This window comes from Psittacula echo (genome assembly GCF_963264785.1).
Source record: "Psittacula echo genome assembly, chromosome: 4".
NCBI classification, from domain to species: Eukaryota; Metazoa; Chordata; class Aves; order Psittaciformes; family Psittacidae; genus Psittacula; species Psittacula echo.
The window spans coordinates 55,585,867-55,608,135 of record NC_137738.1 but is presented as its reverse complement, the minus strand read 5'-3'; the positions used below and the strand labels follow the sequence as shown (position 1 = coordinate 55,608,135).

The window sequence follows — 22,269 nt, the reverse complement described above, 5'->3', positions numbered from 1 at the left end:
TTACAGCAATGTGAAAGTGCTTAAAAGAATTTGAAAGCACTATATTTTATGGACTTCATTTGCATAAAGGAATTAAAACTTGGCCTTCTGCTGTTGGACAAACAAGCTAGACATCCATTACTAAAACCAACATCTTCCCTGTATCCAATTTTCTATGCAACTTGAAGAGCAGCTACATTTTGTAGTGCTCCAAGATTGTTCCAATTGCAATTCCTAGAGTGAAGTGCAGCTGCAGAAGACTCTGGCTTCCCCAGACACAGCTACAGGTCCTTTGATACTCTCCTCTAATTTCAGAACACAGATAATCCCATACAAACCTTTAATGAAGGAAAGGACTGAGAGTAGCAGCAGCAGGGCTGTTTTGATGCTCTGATTCCAGAAATTAGGTGAACTAATAAAATGAACCCTAATGAAGGAAACAGATTGTCCAACTGAATCATTCTTCACAGCTTGTTCCTACATTCAGTAGTTTGGAGAAAAGATTTCTTGTAGTTTTGTACCACTCTGTTCAAACAATGACTTTCCCCTCCCCACCAGATTCTGGAGATTAAATATGCACAGTCCTCAGACAGATACACATGAGGCATTACTTGCAGTCTTCCAATATGGCTCCTTAATAGAAATGCAAAGACCTGTCACACAGCAGCATTTAATAAGTCATTTGCTACTAGATGAAATGTTGTCATTGAGTGATGCAATTGTCCCCCATATCCTGAGCATAACGGTCCGACATTATAGTCCTTAATTCATCAATATCTTTCCGTAACTGACAAACGTCCAAGAGCTTCTTCGAAAGGGTTTCTGTGCTGTGGTAATTTTCATTCTCTTCAGCTGAACAGCTCAGTGCTAGGAGAAACAATACCCAAGGTTAAAGCTCTAGCAACTGTACCCTGTGAACGCTTCAACTAGTCAGTTCCCTTTGACATAAGGGGTAGGCCACTTTAATTACATCAAGACAAATCGGGCTTTAGTATGTTGAAAAGCCAACAAAACATGGTACCATGTGAACGTGTAAGTCAATTCAGAGCCCATCAGTGCTCCTCTGAAAGACACACTTTTCTGAAGTCTGATGGATCTCAACAGCAGTGAAAAAAATTGGTAGAACTGCCATTTCACAGAGATTTTGGAGGTTACTATGGCCAGTTAGAAAAGAAGGATAGGAGGGCTTGGGAAATGAGGCCATGTAAGATGATGACAGTACTATAAACATGCTGCAAACTATTCATCCTGCTGGCTGACAATGGCTTTAGGGACTCTGAGATGGGCATATGCTGTACACCCCAGTACTTTAGGGGGCTACAGTGCAGATGAGTGAGCCTATGTGGTATGTAGTAGCTCCTGTGGCAGAGGACACTGTACTTTTACATTTCTACCTTGCTGATAGATTCACCGCTGAACTGGACCATCTGATTAATTCTAATTAACATTCAGAAACAATAGAATATGATATGTTCAGGTTAACACCATGTAATTGTCTATTAAGCTTGTTAAAAGGAAAGATCTAACAAAGTCACTGTGCTGAAGCTTTGTCTGACTGGTGTGCTTCTCATTTCCTTGGTTAAGTTTAACAGCTTAGTAAGTGCTTAATACAAGATGTGCCATTAATAGTACCGGAGGTGAAGTTGCCTGGCACTAAACTTATCGAATACACACAGACACCCCTACCCCAAACTAGACAAAAACATGTTCCAACAGTAGATATATTCCTACCCCAAAGGCTTTGAAAAAAACCCCACCCACAATATAGCCACAACAGGCCTTCTTACGCTTCACCTCACTCATAATGAGTTTACAGAGCAGAACGCATTTGACAAAAAAGCATCCATCAACCCTCAGGGTGACTGCGGTGTGTCTCAGGAGGGAAGGATGGACACCTGGCTACACACCATTCTTTTCTAGGGGGTGAACATATCCATGCCTGGGCCATATGAAGAGCCAGCTACCAGCTCTCCTGACTTGGCAAGGGCCTCTGTAGTCATATGTATTTAATGGCCCAGGTGCCCTATAAGCCCAGCTTTTCTAGAGTGCTCCAGGCATACAGTTCACACCCAACTGCTCCAGTTGCATTAAAGTGGGACACTGGCCTGTCCAGCTGGCAAGTTCAAGCACTACTCAGATAAACTGTTATTCTTTTGTGTCAAAACACTATTAAGCATTGGAATGCCAATATCACTTACATCTGATTCCCAGCAGTAAGGAAAGGTTAGGCTCCTTGCCCTGAGCTCTCTGGGTAAGAATACTGCACAGTGCTTTCAAGTCAAACAAGCAATTGGACATTTCCTTGAACAATTGGTCTGCGATAGGCATCTTCTCAGACACTGGCTGCCTGGACTGCTCTATCTGCCGCATCTGCTCCTTCAGGCAGGCATTCTCTTCCATCAGTCTTTGGTTCTTCGTGAAAAGTAAATGGGAAAAAGGGGAAAGTTAGTCTGCAGCATAAGTTTCCTGTTCCAAACCACACAAAAAATAATTTAAAATATTTAATTTCCATGTATGTAATCCATATTTCTGTACCCCTCCAAAGAATGGTAGCTAGACAGCTTTTACATGGTTATTTCACATTACCATTGCTTAGTGGCCTTCATCTTTGAAATTCTCACTTCTTGAGGTTGCAAAGATACCTATTATACATCTGCATGGTAGACATTGCAGCACAGTTAAGTATGTAATTAAGCTCATAAAGCCCTACCATGGGATTTTATAACCATTCTATAAGGCACTTCCCAGCTGCTGTGGTGAGGGGTTGGGTTACTGGAGTTTTTACTTACTTCAGAGAGAGTTTTATTTAACTGCTCTATATTCCTTTCTTTTTCTTCAAGCTCATTTGTCATCTTCTGAGCAATCAGCTTTTCTTGCAGAAGCTTCTCTTGCATAGACTAAAATGAATCAAAACACAGGTAACGATTTTAATTTTCACACTTTATATCGGCACTGACAAAAAAAGCATCCTTAGTAAATTTCTACGTTTCATGTATTTATTGTTTTGTATTAATTCTTATTTTTTTATTTTCTATCATGTTGCACCTGGTAATAGTCAGACAGACCCTGACATCTCACCAATTTGGTTATAAGGAAGAAATTCTTTACTGTAAGGGTGGTGAGGCACTGGAATGAGTTGCCCAGGGAGGTTGTGAATGCTCCATTCCTGGCAGTGTTCAAGGGCAGGTTGGACAGAGCCTCGGGTGGCATGGTTTAGTGGGAAGTGTCCCTGCCCATGGCAGGGGGATGGGAACTAGATGATCTTAAGGTCCTTTCCAACCCTAACTATTCTATGATTCTATCTCTCTGCAGACTAACACAGCTATTCCAAGTGTCAGTGAGACCCTTTAAATAAGCAGTATCTGTTTAGAAACAAGACAACTGTATGTGTGCAAAATCTTACTCTAATACGGAATGCATAAAGTCTAAAGTAACCATGCAATATTGTTTATTCTAACAAAAAAATTTCCTTTGAAAATAAACAGCAGATTAATGACAGCTAAGCTTCACTGTGCAATTCCAAGTTTGGAACTGGAGACTTTTTTTTGCCTTTCCTTTCAACAAAGACTATGGCAGGACTTCTTTCAACCTTTTGTAACACAGAATTCACTTCACCTTCTAGACAGCTGAGAAGAAAGCCCTTGACAGTTGATACACAGCAGCAAACTCTTTAAAACCATTCACATACAAGATAAAAGTCTACACAACTCTACTGTGTTGAAAAAACAACTGCAGACAAAAAAGTAACTTTTTTGTGGTTTACAGTATCATTTTTAACAGATACAATAATTACTATTTAAGTAATGTAAACGGCAAATTTCTAGGATGCTGTTGTACTTAAGTATTGGAGCTTTCCATGACTGACTTCCAGACCAGTCACAAGCAGCAACAAATGAACAAGCACCGCAACATGGCATCAACTGCTGTCAATTCCACAGTTTTCACCTAGAGAGCTGAAACCGAGAAATCATGAGGTATTTCCAAAGCAGATTTTTTTAGGGGGTGCATTCAGCATGGCCACAGGTATTTGCTGTTAAAAGCACTCACATTTATTTCTCTAGTGGCTTTTAGATCAATATATATGTCTTTCAAGGTCATCTGGCAAAATTCAGAAAGAGGAATAGTCAAACCACCTTATCTGAATATTAATAACAATGAATAGTGATTATATGAACTTCTGAGGCTTTAAAACAGAGATATCTTTCCAGCTTTCATGAAGAAAAAAATCCTCTTCTGTTGTTAATGTTATTGCTCACAAATCCAGCGCTGTGCTAACACAGTGCATATAAAGTGTCCTCTCCGTCTCTAGCTCAGCACATTGATATGTAAAACCGGTTGCCCAATCTCAATTATAAGATGCAAATCCAATCCCATCACACTCAAAATACACCTGAAGCACTGGTAACAACAGTGCACACCTTGGTACAGTTTTGACTGTAACCTTCCAAAGAGTGAAACCATAGACCACAAAGAGGGGAGGAAAAGGAGCATTTCATAAACCAATGGCTCTCAATTTATGGAATGACACTGTCCCAGAAGAATGTTTTTTGTTTTTTTTTCCCTTGAGTATCTGTAGGAATAATCCTAAAAATTCTTCCGGAGCAGACAGCTCTCCCACAGGGAATTCTAGATGGCAGCTTAAATAAAATGCTATAGAGAAAGATCAAAGTCACTCTTTAGTAAAAAGTATGTTTAAATTGCTGCACCATGACTCCGTAACTTTACTCAAAGACAGAAAAAACCCCAAGCTCCCCTCTTGACAGAACTACAACAAACTTTGTCAATGTATGCTGGTTTGGGGGTTTTAGGAAAACTATTTAGCTTTGGAAAATACGCAGAAGTTATTCTTGCAGGAGTTGTTCCTAAGAGCTATAAAGAATAGAACTTTCAGGTACAAGTACTGGGGACTGTATTGTCTACGTACAGGCCTGCCCTTTACAATGTTTGTGGCCTAGAGAGTGGATGAGAAGCTACGTAATTGACTTGCTGGCTGTAAGAATCAGAACTGTCAAGAGGCAAGGCAGGGCCAATACAGAGTGGAGTTTTTCATGGCCTTGCCACTCATGGGAGGTGTGCAGCCTTCACAGAATTTCCCAATGCATTCAACGCATTCACTGCTGCATTGCACAAACTGTGAGAAAAAAAAAGTACTTTCTTTTCCAGTTTTGCAATGAGTACGACAACGGTGCTAAAATATACTCACTTAATACACACTAGCCCCCCCCCCTTTGTTTTCATATAAATAAGAATCAGCAGGCAGAAGCCAGAAACAGCTACTTGTCTTAAAAAAACACTTCCACACATTTGACCTGCTTCTCAGTTCATCCACACCACGCCCCTCAAAAGGAAGAGCTGAAGTAATGTGCATCCTAAAGATAAGCTGTGTGAGAAAGCACAGTTTCACACTCCAGCGGGAGGAAGGGGAGGAAGAAAGAAGGCCCAGAACCACGTCAAAGGAAACACCCTGGGCTGGGAGAGGGCAGGAAGTAGCTCTACTTCAGGCATTTCCTGTGTTGTCCTTGCAGATGAGCAGAACCTGCAAGTGGTGTTGAACAGTCTTCTTTAGTTTTTTAAAATTATCTACTGAGAAAAATGACCACACTGGGTCTGACTGAAGGTCCCTCTAGCTCTCTCTGTGGCACTGAATGATTAGGAAGGAGAACAGCGCAACCCAAGTGCCCAAGACACCCTCCCAGCTTACAAGTATCCTCAAATTTTACCAGTCTTTGATGAAGAGCATGTTCAAGGACACCCAGAGCCTCAGTTACAATCCATGCCTTAGTACTAGCACTTACACATTTCATATTCATGTCAACACCAGACATTACAGGTTTGACTGTGCATCCTTCCTGAGGATGGGCTCATGTTGGCAAGACAGGTTCAGAAATATTACCTCCTCTAGTGTATTTTCAGAACTACATCTGCCATTAAATTTACATCACTTGCAAACTACTCCAAAACCAAGTAGAGCATTCCAAATTATGTGCACATGTTCAGCTCATGAGTTGCACTGTTTAACAGGAACTATTAGATGTGGAAATCAGTGTTTATTTCTAAAAGATAACCTAGCATCTATCATTCTCTGCTACCCTAATTTTAAGCACATGTGCTTACCAGCCTGGCTGAGCACTCAGCGCTATGACTTCCCAGCTGCTCATAGTATTATGAGTCCTTTGTACTTAACCCTTAATTTTAACATGTGCTTTCCAAAGTTGCAGTTTGGTGGCGTTATCCCCAGCCTGACACAGTTTGGGTTTATTGTGGCTGACAGGATTGACAGATGTACTTTGGGTAACACAGACATCGCTTAATCTGACTTACTTCCACTGTCTTTTATTTTGTACCAAAAAATGTTGATTTTGTGATAGTGAAATTAATCATGTAAATACAGGGTTTTTTTAAAACACCACTGCAATCTATAGTTTTTCTTTTTCTGAAGATGTTCTATATATACAGCCACAATTATGAGCAAATAGAAACTAGCATTGCTTCATACACTGCTATCTGAAACAGAACTTGTTTTCAGCTTGCAAGTTAAAAACAATGAACTAACATTCTCAAGCATAAGTTTATAATGTGGCAGAAGATGACAGGGAATAAAATGAGATCTGAGCTGAAGATAAATTATACCTCTCTGCTGATACAGGATTTCAGTTTCTAATGACCTAATTTTCAATGCTTCCCAAGGAATAAACATGGAAGGCCAGGGAGATCAAGGATACAAATAAGCTTCTGTAGTCTACAAGTGATTTGAGGGCTAACATCATTTTCAAGTCTTATTTTCTGTCCTTATACAAAATACCTCAGAAGAGGAAAAGCAAAAGAAAGTCCTGGGGAACAGAACACTAGTCACAGACTGTTACAACTGTTCAGCATTTCCTAGTCTCAGCTCCCCAAAGTCACTTCAGACTAAGCACACAAAACAGCCAACTGTATAAATGTGCACAAAGATCACTGGTCTCAAGATGAAGGTGATGGTTAGAAAAAGATCAGAAAGGTTAGGAAAAAATTTAGATTCATGATAATAGATTTAGGGAGATTGTGCACATTTCTTAGAAGCATATTTCTAATAAACATATACGCTTAGTATATATGTCAATAATCTTCATTTTTGCATGTAACAGGCTTCTCCATGAAAACATCAGTTTGATAAATTATATTCTTCAAACCTAGAGAAGCTGATACTGTCTCCCACAGCATCCTCATAGATAAGCTAAGGAAGTGTGGGCTTGATGATCAGGTAGTGAGGTGGATCAAGAACTGGTTGAAAGGAAGAAGGCAGAGAGTTGTGGTCAATGGGGCAGAATCTAGCTGGAGGTCTGTGACTAGTGGAGTCCCTCAGGGGTCGGTGCTGGGACCAGTGCTGTTTAATATTTTCATCAACGACCTGGATGAGGGAACTGAATGTACCCTCAGCAAGTTTGCTGATGACACTAAGCTGGGAGGAGTGGCTGACACGCCAGAAGGCTGTGTTGCCATTCAGCGAGACCTGGACAGGCTGGAGAGTTGGGTGGGGAGAAACTTGGTGAAATTCAACAAGGGCAAGTGTAGAGTCCTGCATCTGGGGAGGAACAACCCCATGTACCAGTACAGGTTGGGGGTTGACCTGCTGGAAAGTAGTGAAGGGGAAAGGGACCTGGGGGTCCTGGTGGACAGGAGGATGACCATGAGCCAGCACTGTGCCCTTGTGGCCAAGAAGGCCAATGGCATCCTAGGGTGCATTAGAAAGGGTGTGGTCAGTAGGTCAAGAGAGGTTCTCCTTCCCCTCTACTCTGCCTTGGTGAGGCCGCATCTGGAATATTGTGTCCAGTTCTGGGCCCCTCAGTTCAAGAAGGACAGGGAATTGCTTGAAAGAGTCCAGTGCAGAGCCACAAAGATGATTAAGGGAGTGGAACATCTCCCTTATGAGGAGAGGCTGAGGGAGCTGGGTCTCTTTAGCTTGGAGAAGAGGAGACTGAGGGGTGACCTCATCAATGTTTACAAATATCTAAAGGGTGAGTGTCAGGATGATGGAGCTAGGATTTTTTAAGTGATGTCCAGTGATAGGACAAGGGGTAATGGGTGTAAACTGGAGCATAAGAGGTTCCATGTGAACATCAGGAAAAACTTCTTTACTGTGAGAGTGACAGAGCACTGGAACAGGTTGACCACGGGGGTTGTGGAGTCTCCTACGTTGGAGATATTCAAGGCCCGGCTGGACAAGTTCCTGTGTGATGTACTCTAGGTTACCCTGCTCTTGCAGGGGGGTTGGACTAGATGATCTTTTGAGGTCCCTTCCAACCCTTGGGATTCTGTGATTTTGCTTTTCAAGTTAACTGGTGTATGTTATGCTACAACTTAAATTCCCCTACTACTTCTCTACAAATGTATTTAATACATTAATTTCATCAAACAAAAATATGATTGTCGACAGGAATCAGGTCTGCTATTTACCTGCATGGTAGAGAATGGAAGCAATTTATTTGTGGAAGGCAACTTACTTTCAACAGCTACAAATAAGCAAACTTGGCTCTAGTGTGCAAACAAGAAAGCACGTTCACTTAGTGAGTGTTATGCAAGCTGTTTTGGGTATCTTCATTATTTGGATACTAGCTCTACAGAATGCTCTTTTCCACTTTGGAAGGAGCAGGCATTCAGCTGGTTGTTTACTATCATTTTGGTGTTCTTCCAAAGCTAACCTACACAGAGCCAAAGTAGAAGCACCTTCTTCATTCTCAAGGGACAACCTTGCAACTTCAGTCTCTCTGGGAGGCAAGGAAGCTAAAAGCGTGGAGACAAATGTCAATCTAGAAGCATGCAGAAACTAGAGTTTACTGAATGTGGCTTCAGTATTGGCTGAAAACAGATGTTTGGTGTTTTAAATGCTCAGCTTTTTCAAAAGCAAGTCATACCTTCTTCGCTACAACCTGCATAATGTTTCCTTTTCTCCACAACAAACACTGGTCACTAAGTAACTCTGAAGTCTCAGGAGCCCAAGGCGTTAATCTGATCCACAGAGCTGCAACTGACTCCTAGCTGACAACCTCTGCTGTTTTGAAAAATCCTTGGCTCCAAGCTAGGTGCCCAAGATCCGCCAAGAGAGTTAAGATATCTGAGTGAGTGATGTGTCAGAAACCAGTTGAACAGGGACTTTCTTAAATGATGTGTAATGCAAAGTGGTACAATTTAGAAAGGTACCTGTCTCTACTATGGGTCTCAACAGTGAAGCTCCTAATCAATATCACCTTTTGTACTTTGGATATCATCGGAACCCCAAAGCAGGTTAAGAGGTTTTACTGTTACTTACAGAGACAGTCCTCGCACTTGAAACAGGCAGTTCCGATACAACATCCACTAGACCAGCAGAATAAGGATACTACATAGCAACAGTTTTTCACTTTATCATGAGCACCAGAAGTGCTAAACCATACAAACATCAGTGCCCACCACATTATGAGCCTGTAAGAAAACACACGCCAATTACAGGCCATAAGATTAAGTTCTTGGAATTTCTACCTTCGCCTCCTATTTGGGAAGATATTTGATGGAATTCACACTTCAGTAATGTTATCTTTACGAACTGAAAATGTACAAGAGTAAACAACAGAATATACACTGTTCCTTACCTGCATGTCTAAAATCAGTCCAGCTATCTGGTTTTGTTGATTGTCTATGACCTAGAATATAAAAGTGAGTAATGTAAAAGGCTGGAATCCCTAAATACCTTTTTGTTTGTTTAATCAGCTTACAGGTGTGTAGTTATAGATTTTAATGGAATATTTGAAAATGTGAATGACAAGAGAGTTTAACTCTGTCAGAACAGGAAATTCATGCAAAATAAATGCAGTGAACAGAAACAGACAGATACCAAAAAGAAATCTGCATTAGCAACAGATGTGTAATTCTTTTGTGAGAAATTTATTACTAAAGTAAAAAAAAAAAAAAAAGAAAAAGAAATGCAGAACTCAAGGTTAAAGATGCCAACAACAGATTACTTGCAGACTAACCTTACTGGCTTTCTCATTCTTTTCTTTGAGACATTCATTCTCACTCTGAAGCTGTTTTGTGTCCAACATGGGAAGGCGAATACCATCTTCCAGGCATTTTTCTACTTTTTGTTGTAAGCTGTCATTCAACATGAAAGAAAAATTAAGTGTGCTGACAGAAGTGAGGAGAGCTGTGTGTTCTAGTGAAAAATCAGACAGTTGCACCATCTTCCAACCAGAACTGTTAAACTGCACCTAGCAGAATCCAGACTTACAGGAGAGCAAACCAACAGAGGACGAATGATTGAAAAATCCTGAACTACTGAGTGTCTGTGGCACTGTCAGAAACAGATTCATGCAGGAAAGGTTTTATGGGCCAGATTCTGTGCTACATCTTCCAAAAGGCAGAGCTCCAGCAGTCCAGCACAGGGAGAGAAGGCAGACAGGAGCAAAGAATCTCTGTGGTTTTCACAGCTGCTCTGCTCTACTTTGGGAGGCAGACAGCACCAGCATAGATCAGTGGAGTCTTCAAACCTCTCAAACTTACAGGTGCTTTAAAATCAGACTCTTTTAACAGCGCAGACACAACTCAAAGTGGAGTCCAGAATGAGACATTGCACTGACTACTGGTGGCCTATGCTTCAAGCCCCCTGTGACTTTTAAGAGGAAGCTTTAAGAGCTGGCCGCTCTTGCCAGCTGCTCCCACACAAGAGAGCATAATCTTCAGACCCTCTGCAGTTTAACTCCAAGCTCCTAGGTGTAGCTAGAGCCTTTGCCTGCTCACCTTGTCTCAGAAAGGAAATACATTTTATTAGCATTTATCTTGCTGTTTAATTTAGAAACCAGAGGCCACCTCAACTATTTGTTGGCTTTCAGAAAAGTCAAAATGATCCCCCACTAGATTATGAAGGCATGAAGAAAAAAGGCCTTTCATTGGTAACAGGGAAACAATGTGTCAACAATTTGGCTGGCAAGGTGTCCCAACCAGCTTTCCTTTCATCATGGAAACACTTTCAATCTCCTGTGGCATGCACCTTTAACCAATGGAGGGAGGGTGAACTGTAGTAACACTCACACAAATTACTAAAAGCGACTCTCCCCTTCTTCCCCCTTCACCCTCTAGAAAAGTTAGTGTTTAAGTAGCTCCCCTGACCTAAAATGTTTCCATGCCTCATCTTGAATCTTCTCATGGATATCTGTCCCATTTCTTTTTTCAGTTATGGAAGTTCAACGGCAGCAGATCAGCTGCATCTGATTCTCCCTGTAAACACCCCCATCCTCAGTGAAAAGGCAAGAAACAGCTACAATTTATTTAAATCGTTGACCCTTCCCTGATACACCTGTCAGCTATTTACAGGGAGCTTTTCCACAGCTGGTGACAGGATTAGTTATCAAATAGGAGTGCTGACAACTCCTATGCAATGCCCCTTTGCTGCACATGTTTATTCTATCCTTTATCTGACAGCAGGGATGCCATTGCAGTGGTGTTCCACATCTTTAAAGAAAGGTAGTGAAGAGTGTCTTAGTCAGGCTCTTCTCTGTAGTATTACTTGCAACTTGACACAAATAAAAATCTTGTTGATTTTTTTATCGCATTACACTGTCATTCTGCAGAGCAATATCTGAAAAATCACTAGCATTGTAATAGATTAAGAGTGCAAATAACATCAGGTCTGGACATCAGGTAGGTTCATTTGTTTCCAGGCACAGCCCAAGCAGCTGTTCATACCTCTGTACTGTTGTGACCAGCTCTTTTTCTTTTTTCTTCTGACACACCAGTTGCAATTCTCTCTCTCTGCACTGCGATCGGGCCTCTCCAAGCTTCTTTTCTAACTCAGTCATTGTTTCTTGAAGTTGCTTGTTCTTCTCTTCTAGAATTTGCAGCTAACATAGGTTACATGAGTTAGACACAATGCCACATTTGCAGAAGGCCTTACAGCAGGCCACAGACTTCCAGTTACCTTCTGTATAATCTTAGGCCCATTTCTGAGCATGAGAAACCCTAGTAGCTACAAGAGCTTTCTAAAACATTGAAATACCTCTCTTCCTAAAAAGAGGGAAAAATATGTTAAAAAGAGTAAATGTTTGACAACAGATACCAGGCAGCTTAATTGTATTTTTAAAAAGTAAACGAAAATCCCTTTACCTGTTTAGTCTGCCCTTCTATATCATCCAGCGTTGGTAGGTCTGCCAGGTATTTTTCTAAGGTTTCAATCCGTCTCTGTTTTTCTTTGTTTTGCTCAGACTCCTTCTGGCATTTTTTTTTCAGGCTATTAATGTATCGGTCTCTAGTTTTAAGCTAGAAGAAAGAAAGAGTACATGTTTTACAATTAAAGTGAAAAATAAACCTGCTTTGGAAGCAGAGGCTGGTCATTCTTCAAGGATTGTACCCTCAGCTGCATGAAAGGGTTGGTTACTACAGAAAACAAAACCAAACAATGATTAATCCCAGCAGCTCCAAGTCATAGATGCACATCCTTGGCGGTGTTCAAGGCCAGGTTGGATGAGGCCTTGGGTGACATGGTTTAGTGTGAGGTGTCCCTGCCCATGGCAGAGCGGTTGGAACTAGATGATCTCAAGGTCCTTTCCAACCCTAACTATTCTATGATTCTATGATTCTATGTAACCTCAAACCACAGCTGCTTCATCTCTCTTCAGAGCACTCCACCTGCCTTGTGAACTGAAAACACAATTCAATAATTAAAAAAATATTCTTAATTTTTCTGCCAATGGAGATGTTAATATGCAACAAATGGTCAGGAAATATTTTAGTCCATTCTCTTCCTCTGGCCTAGGAAAACAACTTAAAAGACAGGGACCAAGAACTTCAGCCAACAAGAACTGGAGCAAAAAACCTGACTTTGATGCAGTCTGACAACTATATCAGAGGACATCAGAACAGTGGCTTTTTTAACACATTTTCCATGTAAATCTTAACTCTCCACCGGCCTGCAAAAGGTTTTTTATATTGTGTAATCTTTGCCTGCATTCCTGGTATTTACTTTGCTTTATTACCTAAGTCAAAAAAGTGGAAGGCAGGCGAGAAAAGAGTATTTTCCAGTCATAATGAAATTTAATGAGAAACAGTATCTTTATTGCTTGACTAAGGTGTAGTAATTCACAGATAACAAACACTTGTCACTGTAGTAAATGCTAAATGTACTTTTATTTCAGTGCTTCAGACATCCATCTCACTGAGAAACAAATGTATGACACTGTCAATGTCAGAGCTCACTAACAGAGCCTAATGAAAAGTTTAAGTCAGTAATATGTGGAATCTTTTTCCAGAGACAGCCTTCTAGGTGGGGCACAAAACTTAGGACTGCCAAAATGCTGGGAATCTTTATATCTTTTATTTTATCAAGACCTCAAAACTGAACTTAAGGCAGTGATATAAATACACATATGTAAGCCAATGTTGCATGGTCAGAATTGCCAGGAGTCTGACAGTTAGCTAAGTGAATCCTTTCTCTGTTTCTCACATACCACTAAGGATGACAAGCTGACCAGTCAGAATACTCCAGTACTCGTGTGACAAAGATTATATGGTTTCCAAATCTTCTTGTCCTCCTTCCTGAGGGAATTTCCTCACCTGCAACCTCTCTCCTTCTAATAGCTACCGTGTTTGCCTTGGATTCCTCCCACCCTCTCTAAATCCCCAGCATCACCCCTAGAACTCTTTCCACCTTCTGCTGAGATGAAAAAAATTTTTTTTTTTTTTTTTTTTTTTCCCCCTTGTTGTTCACTCTTGCTGACTCTGCTGAGGGGAAAACAAGCTTTGGATTTTGTTGTTTTGTTTGTTTTAACTTCCTCCTCCATACACACACTGCTGTGTGTTAGATGCCACTTCATTGATCCTACCCCTGCCACTTACATTAATATAAATACAAGCCCAGTAGTTAAGGCCCAATGATGAAAGAAGAGAAAGTAACAGTGACAACACATCCCTAGACCACTTAATGGAACCGTTTGGTCGATAGCATATTCTTGCTTGCAATAAAGGCAGGTCGTCAGACATTCAAAACTTCCACTGGATATTGCTTCAGCCTTCAAAAAAACCCCCTTGTCAAGAGAGTTCTAAGAACACAGCTATCTAAGCCCCTTCCTTTTATGAGACTAAAGTCTATTTTGCACATCCTAGCAAAGCTACAAGAGAATCGCTCCTGCTGAGTAGGCACATAAAGGCTGGTAAGTGCATCTCAAATCATGAGAGCCACATCTACAAACCATGTTAAAAATAGGGATTTATTTTCACACTTTCTAAATTTTAAACAATACTTTATTTACTGTAATTATACTTCAAGCTACATGAATTCTTAGAGCTGAGCAGCTTTTCTTCAAGGCAAGTTTAACTGATACCTGGTTAAAACAGTTGTCATGATTGCTATTTCATCTTGCATCACTTTTTGGAATGCATTAACTACAAGCTCAGATTTATCCATTGCCAACACCTACAATCACCATCTATCAATTTTCTGATCACAGGTAGTTTATCTACCATTTGAAAATAGCTCAGCAATGCACATACTAGGTTGCTCTCTAGCAAAACAAAACATATACTGCTTTAACAGTGTTCTAACAAAAGGAAATTTGGAACATGAAAGACACTTACTTTCTCCTCCATCTTCTTTTTGTCCTCACTGGATTTGTTTGAAATCAGTTTTAGAAATTCACTGAGTTGTAATTCTGTATTTCCAGATGCTACAAACTTTCGCTCAAGCTCCTCAAGGTAGGATGCTGATCTTTCTGAAACATGAGGCTGCAGCAGTGTGCTCTCATACTGTGGTTGCTTATGAAAAGAAAGAAAATAATCATGCAAATGAACACGCACATATCACTGTGTAATTGAGCAGCACAGCAGAACACAGTCCTGCATTTTTTTCCCACCGCCAGGAAGGGTGGGGTTTGATTTTCAAACATTGCAACACATGGTAACAGCATGCATTTCAGGGATCTGGAGCAAAAATTAAGAAAAAAGAAAGAATCTGGACACATTTACATTCACAACACATGGAAATGAACAGTGTGGGGCCACTTTCCCCCTCAGATTTCTGGAACAGATGTGACTTTTTCAAAATGAACCCCTTGAAAAACCAAACAAAAAGTGTTTTCAAAACAAATCACTGCCATTGCATTATCATACCATACCCTAGGAAGAAAAACACTCTATAAAATGGCTATGAATATATTAAAGTAAAAGATGCTCCAATCTCAAGATCTTTTGAAAGCAGAACATTAATACTAGTCAAACCCTAGAGCTATCACATCTGAGGTGCAGAATGGTGCAGGGACAAACCTGAGGCTACAGCTATCAGAAGGCAGGCCTCCTACTTTCTGCCCTGTATACCAAACCCCTCCTCCCTTTCAATTTCACAAAGTTCAAAATTACTCTTCCACCTCCACTGCCCACAGACAGACAAGGACAAAATGGAAATCAGCTGTATGTGGGATAAAAAAGGAGATGCATCCCATTAGGCTTTCAGTTTCAAGATTCTTTTAGTAACATGAATTGGTATCTTTAAAGAAGTTATAGACAGTATTTTTAACTAGTAAAATTCCTTCAGCAAAGCATTAAAAGAGATTAAAACCTCCATTAAAGGAGATTTGCATTTGTAAGCTAATCTTATAGAAGACACACAAATCAAATAGAAATCCTATTACATTATAAACTTTTGAACTCTTTGAATTATGAAAGATGAATGTATCTGCTGCTTATTTGAAGTCTACTATGGTATACTAAGATATGTACACTAAAATTTCAGTTTCTGCATTATTTTTTTTTTGCCCTCCGTAAGCCTTTATCTTGACAGAATTTTGAAGTATTTTATAAAAAAAGGACTTCTGAAAGCACCAAAAACCACATTCCTATATAACTAAAAAAGTTTCTGGGTACCTAACTTCACACTGAGGCTTCACTGGAATTTCTCTCCTGTCTCACACAAACCAGATTCTCACCTGATACACATATGTGTTACTCCAAGGACATAGTTAATGTCGTGCTGAAGTATGCTAGCTGAGATCCTGGTGCAGCATTTTTGACAGAAAAAGATATGGTAATAAAAGGGGGACAAAAAGATATTTCTCTGCATACCTGCCTCTAACATTCTCTTTTTGCACTGCCTTTTGGATATGTCAAGGTCTGGAGATGGAAAGTGTGTACTAAAACAGGGTAGCAGCCACAGTCCTAAAATCTGCGTTTCATGGTTAGCCTATGCTTAAGCATGAAAAATGCTTCACACTTTCTGTTATTTGTGCTAGTTAGATAAAAAACAGGACAGGTATGCCCAAAATACCACCACACATTCCCTTTCAGAGTAAGTGTTCCCTAGAAGTACTAAACCATGTTCTTTTTAGGCGTCTTGTGCAAAGTCATTCCACCAGTCTGTTTGCCTTCTCACAAGCTTCTCACTAGACTTTCATCCAGTCTATCAATACAGCCTAACCACTCCTTTGGATAGTAACTCCTTCTCCTCTTCAGAAAACCTTTCATCAATTGTTTTTAGATAATCCTCCTATCAAACTACTTTATCGCTTAATATCTCCCTGTATAACTGTGTTGCATGCACTCTGTTAAACCCTATTTGTACAGTGTCACAATCCCTCATTTTTACCCCATTTTTATCAGATTTCAAAACACGTATGTACAAAATGTTAACGTAACTTAGATTTCTGCAAATGTAAGGTAAACTACAACACTCAGGAGTATTCTCCTCCATACAATTTATGGCTGTACAATTACACAACCATCAATAATCAAAAAAGCTCCACATATTGGCCTGCAGTAAGTTGTGAACATGATTTTAGGTGTCAGTTACTGGGCAATGAAAAGCTTTGCTGAAAGAAAAATATCCATTCTACCTGCAAATTAGTCATGTAAGGTTCTTCGCAGTTCACAAGATGGCTCAGTCTTGCATGTTGAGCTCGCAATTCATTCTCCCTTATCTTCTGATGCAAATTGTTAATTTGCTGCTTTTGCCTGTAATACACAGATTTTGTTTGAAAAGAAAAGGAATGGAACAGAGATTAAAAAGGCATAGATCTGAAGACTTACACTGAAGAATACTGTAACAATGCTATTTGACTGTCCTGGGTCTACATTACTGTGGGCATTTTCCCACCAGAGCCAGACAGCAACTAGTCTAGCTTACCACTAGAACTGGAATCTCATCAGGTTATGAGCTATTAAACTGCAGTTGTCATGGACCTTTCACTTAAGTACACCCCAGAGAACCTGTACTCAATTGGCAATAATAAGCAAATCTTGTAGATTTGAAAACTTTATCAATTTTGTGGGAGGCTTTAGTTGTCATTTGCTCATAGGGCCAGAAGTGTAAACACGAAAAAGTATAGAGAAAGTAGAATGAAAACAGAAAACCCTCACTTGGATTTCTGTTTAGCCCCTCTATGCCAGAGCTGACTTTTGACACAGGTTTGAAAGATTTACAAATCAAGGAGGAAGAAAAAGTCATTATATAAGATAGTCAACACAGCTTTCCAGGAAAGTCTTTGTTTTTGCTTTGCTTAAGATCTTCTCAAACAACTGTTTTATATAAGATGTACCATACCCCTAGGGTAAAATACCATACTGCATACTAAACCAGAATTAACCTCTTACAGCAATCACTTGGCCAGTGTACAGCAGCAGCAGTATCATTATTACATCACTATTTAATTATATCACAAATTATATCACTATCTAAATCATGACTACATTTGAACTAGCATGACTGCAGGGCAAATACAAGCCAGGTCTCAGCCCCTGCCCAAATCAGAGCCCTGAGAGGTGTGCTGTACTCTCCGTGGAGCAATGGGCACCTCAGTAACTGATTTCAGACTGGAGCTGTCAGCACCCATCAGAAACACACATAGCAGCCTTTTTAAAATGAATTACATGCACTCCTTTAGTTTCCCTTTTTCCTTCTTGTTTTATACCAGGATGTATTTGCAGGCAAGCATGCAGACTGTTTCTCAAAGCATCATATCTCTAAGCATTCAGTATGATTGGCTTTTATGGAAATAATGATGCTGAACCAAAATGAGAAAACTCAATCTTAAGAGGAGATAAACAGCAAATACAGGTTAACTTCAAGGGAGAAGAACGACCTGTGCACACACTGGAAAAGCAAATCCTCCTGAAGTACAGAAAATGACCAAAAGCCAGTTTCCTTATTTTTTTAAATTTGGGGAGGACCATGTTGAGGAAGAACACCTTGGAAATATCATGAGTACACAAAATAGATATTATGCAATCTATAAACTAATACAAAAGATGTATTAGTTGAAAAGACACCAACTGCAAATTTTGAGAAGAAAAATAAGATACGAAAACCCAATTAAAGGCAGTATTTTAGCTACATACATTCTCCTAGTCATCAGCCAATTGTATCCCAATTATTTGGTTCAGAAGAGGAATTTAATATTTCCAAAATACTGACTACATCGTAAGTTAAAACTTTTTAAGTTATGCACATTACAGAAGACATGATGCAAGCCTGTGGAACATAGACTCATAGAATAGTTAGGGTTGGAAAGGATCTTAAGATTGTCTAGTTTCAACCCCCCTGCCATGGGCAGGGACACCTCCCACTAAACCATGTCACCCAAGGCTCTGTCCAACCTGGCCTTGAACACCGCCTTATTATATTTCCCTATTTTTATACCTACAAAGAATTGCAATGAATAAAAAACCAGTATAAACAAGTTACAATTTGGTAGTCTCTTAGAACAATTTATTCAATTTAATTCATAAAAATGGAGCAACTGGATGTATTTATGTGATTCCATAGCAAGTCTTAAAATACTCTGTATCACCACAGGGGATTTTGAGGTTTCCCTCTTCCATTCCAATATCTAGATGAAACAAGCTTGTACGAATGCAAAAGGAGTATCTAACACTGAAAATCTGGACAGTTTTCGTTGGTGTTCCTATGATGGCACTACAAACAAAAAGCTGCAAACTTATTTTGGAAGAAACACATTTGCAGATTATGCAAAAGAATATGCTTTTAACTTATAACAGATCTTATATGAGCCCAATAGTTTGCATAATTGTATGAGAAAAGAGAAAGCCTTGATGACCTTTGTGCATCCTTGATCACAGATATCAAAATTATTTAGTATGAGTTGTCTTAACCCATGAACAGAAGTAATTTTATTTTTTTTATCACCTTATTGCTTACTAGACAGATCTATTAAAATACCCTTGCCCCATGTGCTTTAAAATCACTTATCCATCTGTCACTTATCCTTTGAAGGCACTAAAGGATTTTCTCTTTGTGGCTGATTGTAACTTAGCAGTGCCTTCCTTCACAGACAGGATTTCAATAGCTTGAACCAAACACTGCAGCCTGGAGTAAATGTTTCAGAATATTTCCAAACTTCCAGTGTAGTTTGAGCTACATTACCGTATTTCCTTTCGTAATCCTTTTCCTACCCTACCAAATCCCTGCAGGAAAAAAGGTGAGACAAATTAATCCATGATGAAACAGAGCTGCACTAGCACAGAGTGTAACCAGCTTGCTTCTTTTCACTCTGCAAAGCGAGAAACTCTCCACTGTTATAAAACCTTGCCAACAAAACACACCATAGAAATGTTTTAAGGCTGTGTAGATCCCACACAAAACTTTTCGCATAACTGCCTCTCTGAAAATTCCATTAACCTCATGGCACCCAGGAACAAAAATTCTGAAAACAGCCCAGCAGTCACAAGCAGAACAGAAGATAAACACCATAGAAACATATTTACTATTTACATACAATCCCATAAGTCTTTGGAGACTTCATACCAGATGCATTTTATCACTGATGTTCTCATATGCTAAGACAGTTTTAATCCTCTGTTAGCCCACTGCTGTTACTATTAATCCACTGCATAACCACAGGCTGTGAGCTCTATTTAAAGGGGAATGTGGAAAGTTCAAATGGCTCTCACAAACACAGCTAACGTATTACAGCAGGAACACTGTCCCCAGAAGCCTCCCTAGCACCAGTCAATCATCCCAACACTTTCAAAAAAACCTCCAAACCAACCAACCTTCAGCATTTAGGTGCTTTCAAGGTTCTGCTCAGATACATGGCAACTGCCCCTCTGAGTAGGCCAAAGCCAGACATAAATAATCCTGAAACTGAGGTATTTTACCTTCTAGACAGGAATACTTTCATGAGAATGATGCTCTCACTTTGTATGTTTCTACATGCAGTGTTTATAACCTCATATGCATCCTTTGTGTTCACAGAGGGCCAGAGTAGAGCAAACTGAAATTCTCTAACTGCTGTGACCAAAGTCTCCTCCACTCTTCTCTTACTCTGGTACTAGCACCACCAAGTCTCCCCAAGGGTTCAAGAAGATTAAAAAAACCCTAGATTAACTCCCCCCACCTTCCCTCCCCCCGACACTGGAGTTATGCAGCTGCACTTAACACTGCACCTACTCTTTTTCCTGTAACTCAACACAGGAATTTCCAATCACCCAGTCTTACACAGGACTGATGTCTCCAAACATTGAGTTCCTCAACCTTTTGTAATTCCAGAAGCCATCTGCATACAAGTGGGCACAGGCTGCACCCAGAGCTCAAGATACAGGAGAATCTGACAGAAGCCCAACCTTGAGATTTGCATTTACAGAAACCAGTCTGTAGCTCACACAACCAGGTTCAGTGAAATTACTGTGCCTAGGTACCACAGAAACTACTCCTTCACAAATTCCCTATTCTTTTTTCCATGAATGAGTGTTACAATTCTATGTTGATGGCAAAGTTAAAGAGTAATTGGCATATTATGTGAATGTCACGGCACTTCTTACATGGCTTCATTCAACTCCTTTGTTCAAACAGAAAACACTTTCACTTCAAGTGTCTGCCTTGACACAACCCTACCTCTTCTCCTCAGACTTAAGGAGAAAAGGAGGGAATACCCTTCTCTAAGATCATCAGCCAATCAAACGGACATATAGGGTGGAGAAGACTTTATTAACAAAAAAGTCACAAAAGGCAGGAATGAAAAGCATCTTTTGGGGAGGGATATTTACAAGTATTCCTTATTTAAATTGATGTTTCAGAGGAACATGTCATGAAAAGTGTATAAACTTTAACTCCTTCCTGTGCTGCTCCCAGGTACATTCTTTTCAAGGAAACGCAGCTGAAGTGACAGGTTATCCAACATACTGAAGTGGTGGCTACTTGCTCTATGGTCCCCTATAGGCAGCTCTTTTGTCCCAATTCTCACGTTAGTTATTTACATTCTAGCTAAGTTATTTACATAAAATCCTACTATTTTCACAAAGTAATGACTTTGGCTTACTTCCAGTTCCTGTAAAACACACACCTTTTGTTCTCTTTTCTTCTGTTTCCTCAAACATTCATTGTTTTTGCAAACAAAATTTCAAGGCTCAGCTGTGTTTCACTACTGCAGACCAATGACACTTTGTAAGGAAGGAAAAGTTAAAAACCTGTCATGGCGGATCACACAATTCTCTTGCCTTTCCCAGGATTACCAACTAGTACCCCTAGAGGAACCACTGGCACTAGAAAATAGGCCACTTGATGAAGATGTTGAATCTGAGTAATTATTTTTATGGTGTTTAAGGAGAGCAGTTCCCCTTATCTGACTTCCTGCCTGCCACAGATACTTCCATTCCCACACAGTAATTTGTGTTGAGCCCAAAAATTTAAATCAAACCGAAGCATGTCAACCATCAGGAAGCTAAAAGCCTACACTCAAAGGACTGAAAGCAACGAAGTGACATATGTCAGCACAGTTCTGACAGGTCTCTGCCAATGTCCTGCTGACAAAATCAAAAGCCCTTGATCCTAAATGTCACTGTGTTTGGGGAGAAAGTTAATTATGAAAGTGTATGAAAAGGGTGGTTCACTAAATCTAGCTTAAACTTCTATCTTTCTGATGCTAATGGAAGGGGGGGGACAAAAGTCAATCCCAGAATACTTTCAACCAATTACACATCTAAGGAAAAAAACCACTTTCTGAGCCTTTCCAAACTGCAAAAAAAAAAAGCCCACCAACTATCCTATTTTCTTGTAATGAGCATTAATTGTGCCCTAACACTAAGCAACTGTTTCTAGCTTGCCTAAATCCAGGTCTGTAAATAAGCAGCTCGCTTGAAGTTGGTATATGCAGATGACAAGAAGAAAATGCACTAACACTGTGCTGCCCTGTCTGTTTGCAGAGAGGCTGTTGACATCCCCTCTGGGTACTGGTGCTCTCAGCACCTCACTGGATCATGGATTCATGCTCCCGGGCAATCCCTGGCCCTTGTGGGGCTGGAAGGGAGGGAGCAGAGTGAGAAGTTACTGAGGTTGAAGGAGCTGTA

The 22,269-nt window shown here is 40.1% G+C and overlaps 1 protein-coding gene across 1 annotated transcript in view; it reads right to left on the bottom strand.

Annotated features, from left to right (window-relative positions):
* Positions 1–511: 511 nt before the first annotated feature.
* The window catches only part of CEP85L (centrosomal protein 85L), a 114,259-nt gene continuing 92,501 nt past the window's right edge, over positions 512–22,269 (bottom strand). Inside the window, exons 5-13 of the mRNA XM_080614542.1 lie at positions 16,803–16,920; positions 14,557–14,733; positions 12,091–12,243; positions 11,674–11,828; positions 9,966–10,083; positions 9,585–9,635; positions 2,769–2,876; positions 2,178–2,391; positions 512–846 (exon numbers count right to left, since the gene is read on the bottom strand). Of these exons, the coding sequence (XP_080470668.1) occupies positions 683–846; positions 2,178–2,391; positions 2,769–2,876; positions 9,585–9,635; positions 9,966–10,083; positions 11,674–11,828; positions 12,091–12,243; positions 14,557–14,733; positions 16,803–16,920 (1,258 nt within the window). The 3' untranslated portion in view covers positions 512–682. The remainder of the gene's footprint in view (positions 847–2,177; positions 2,392–2,768; positions 2,877–9,584; positions 9,636–9,965; positions 10,084–11,673; positions 11,829–12,090; positions 12,244–14,556; positions 14,734–16,802; positions 16,921–22,269) is intronic.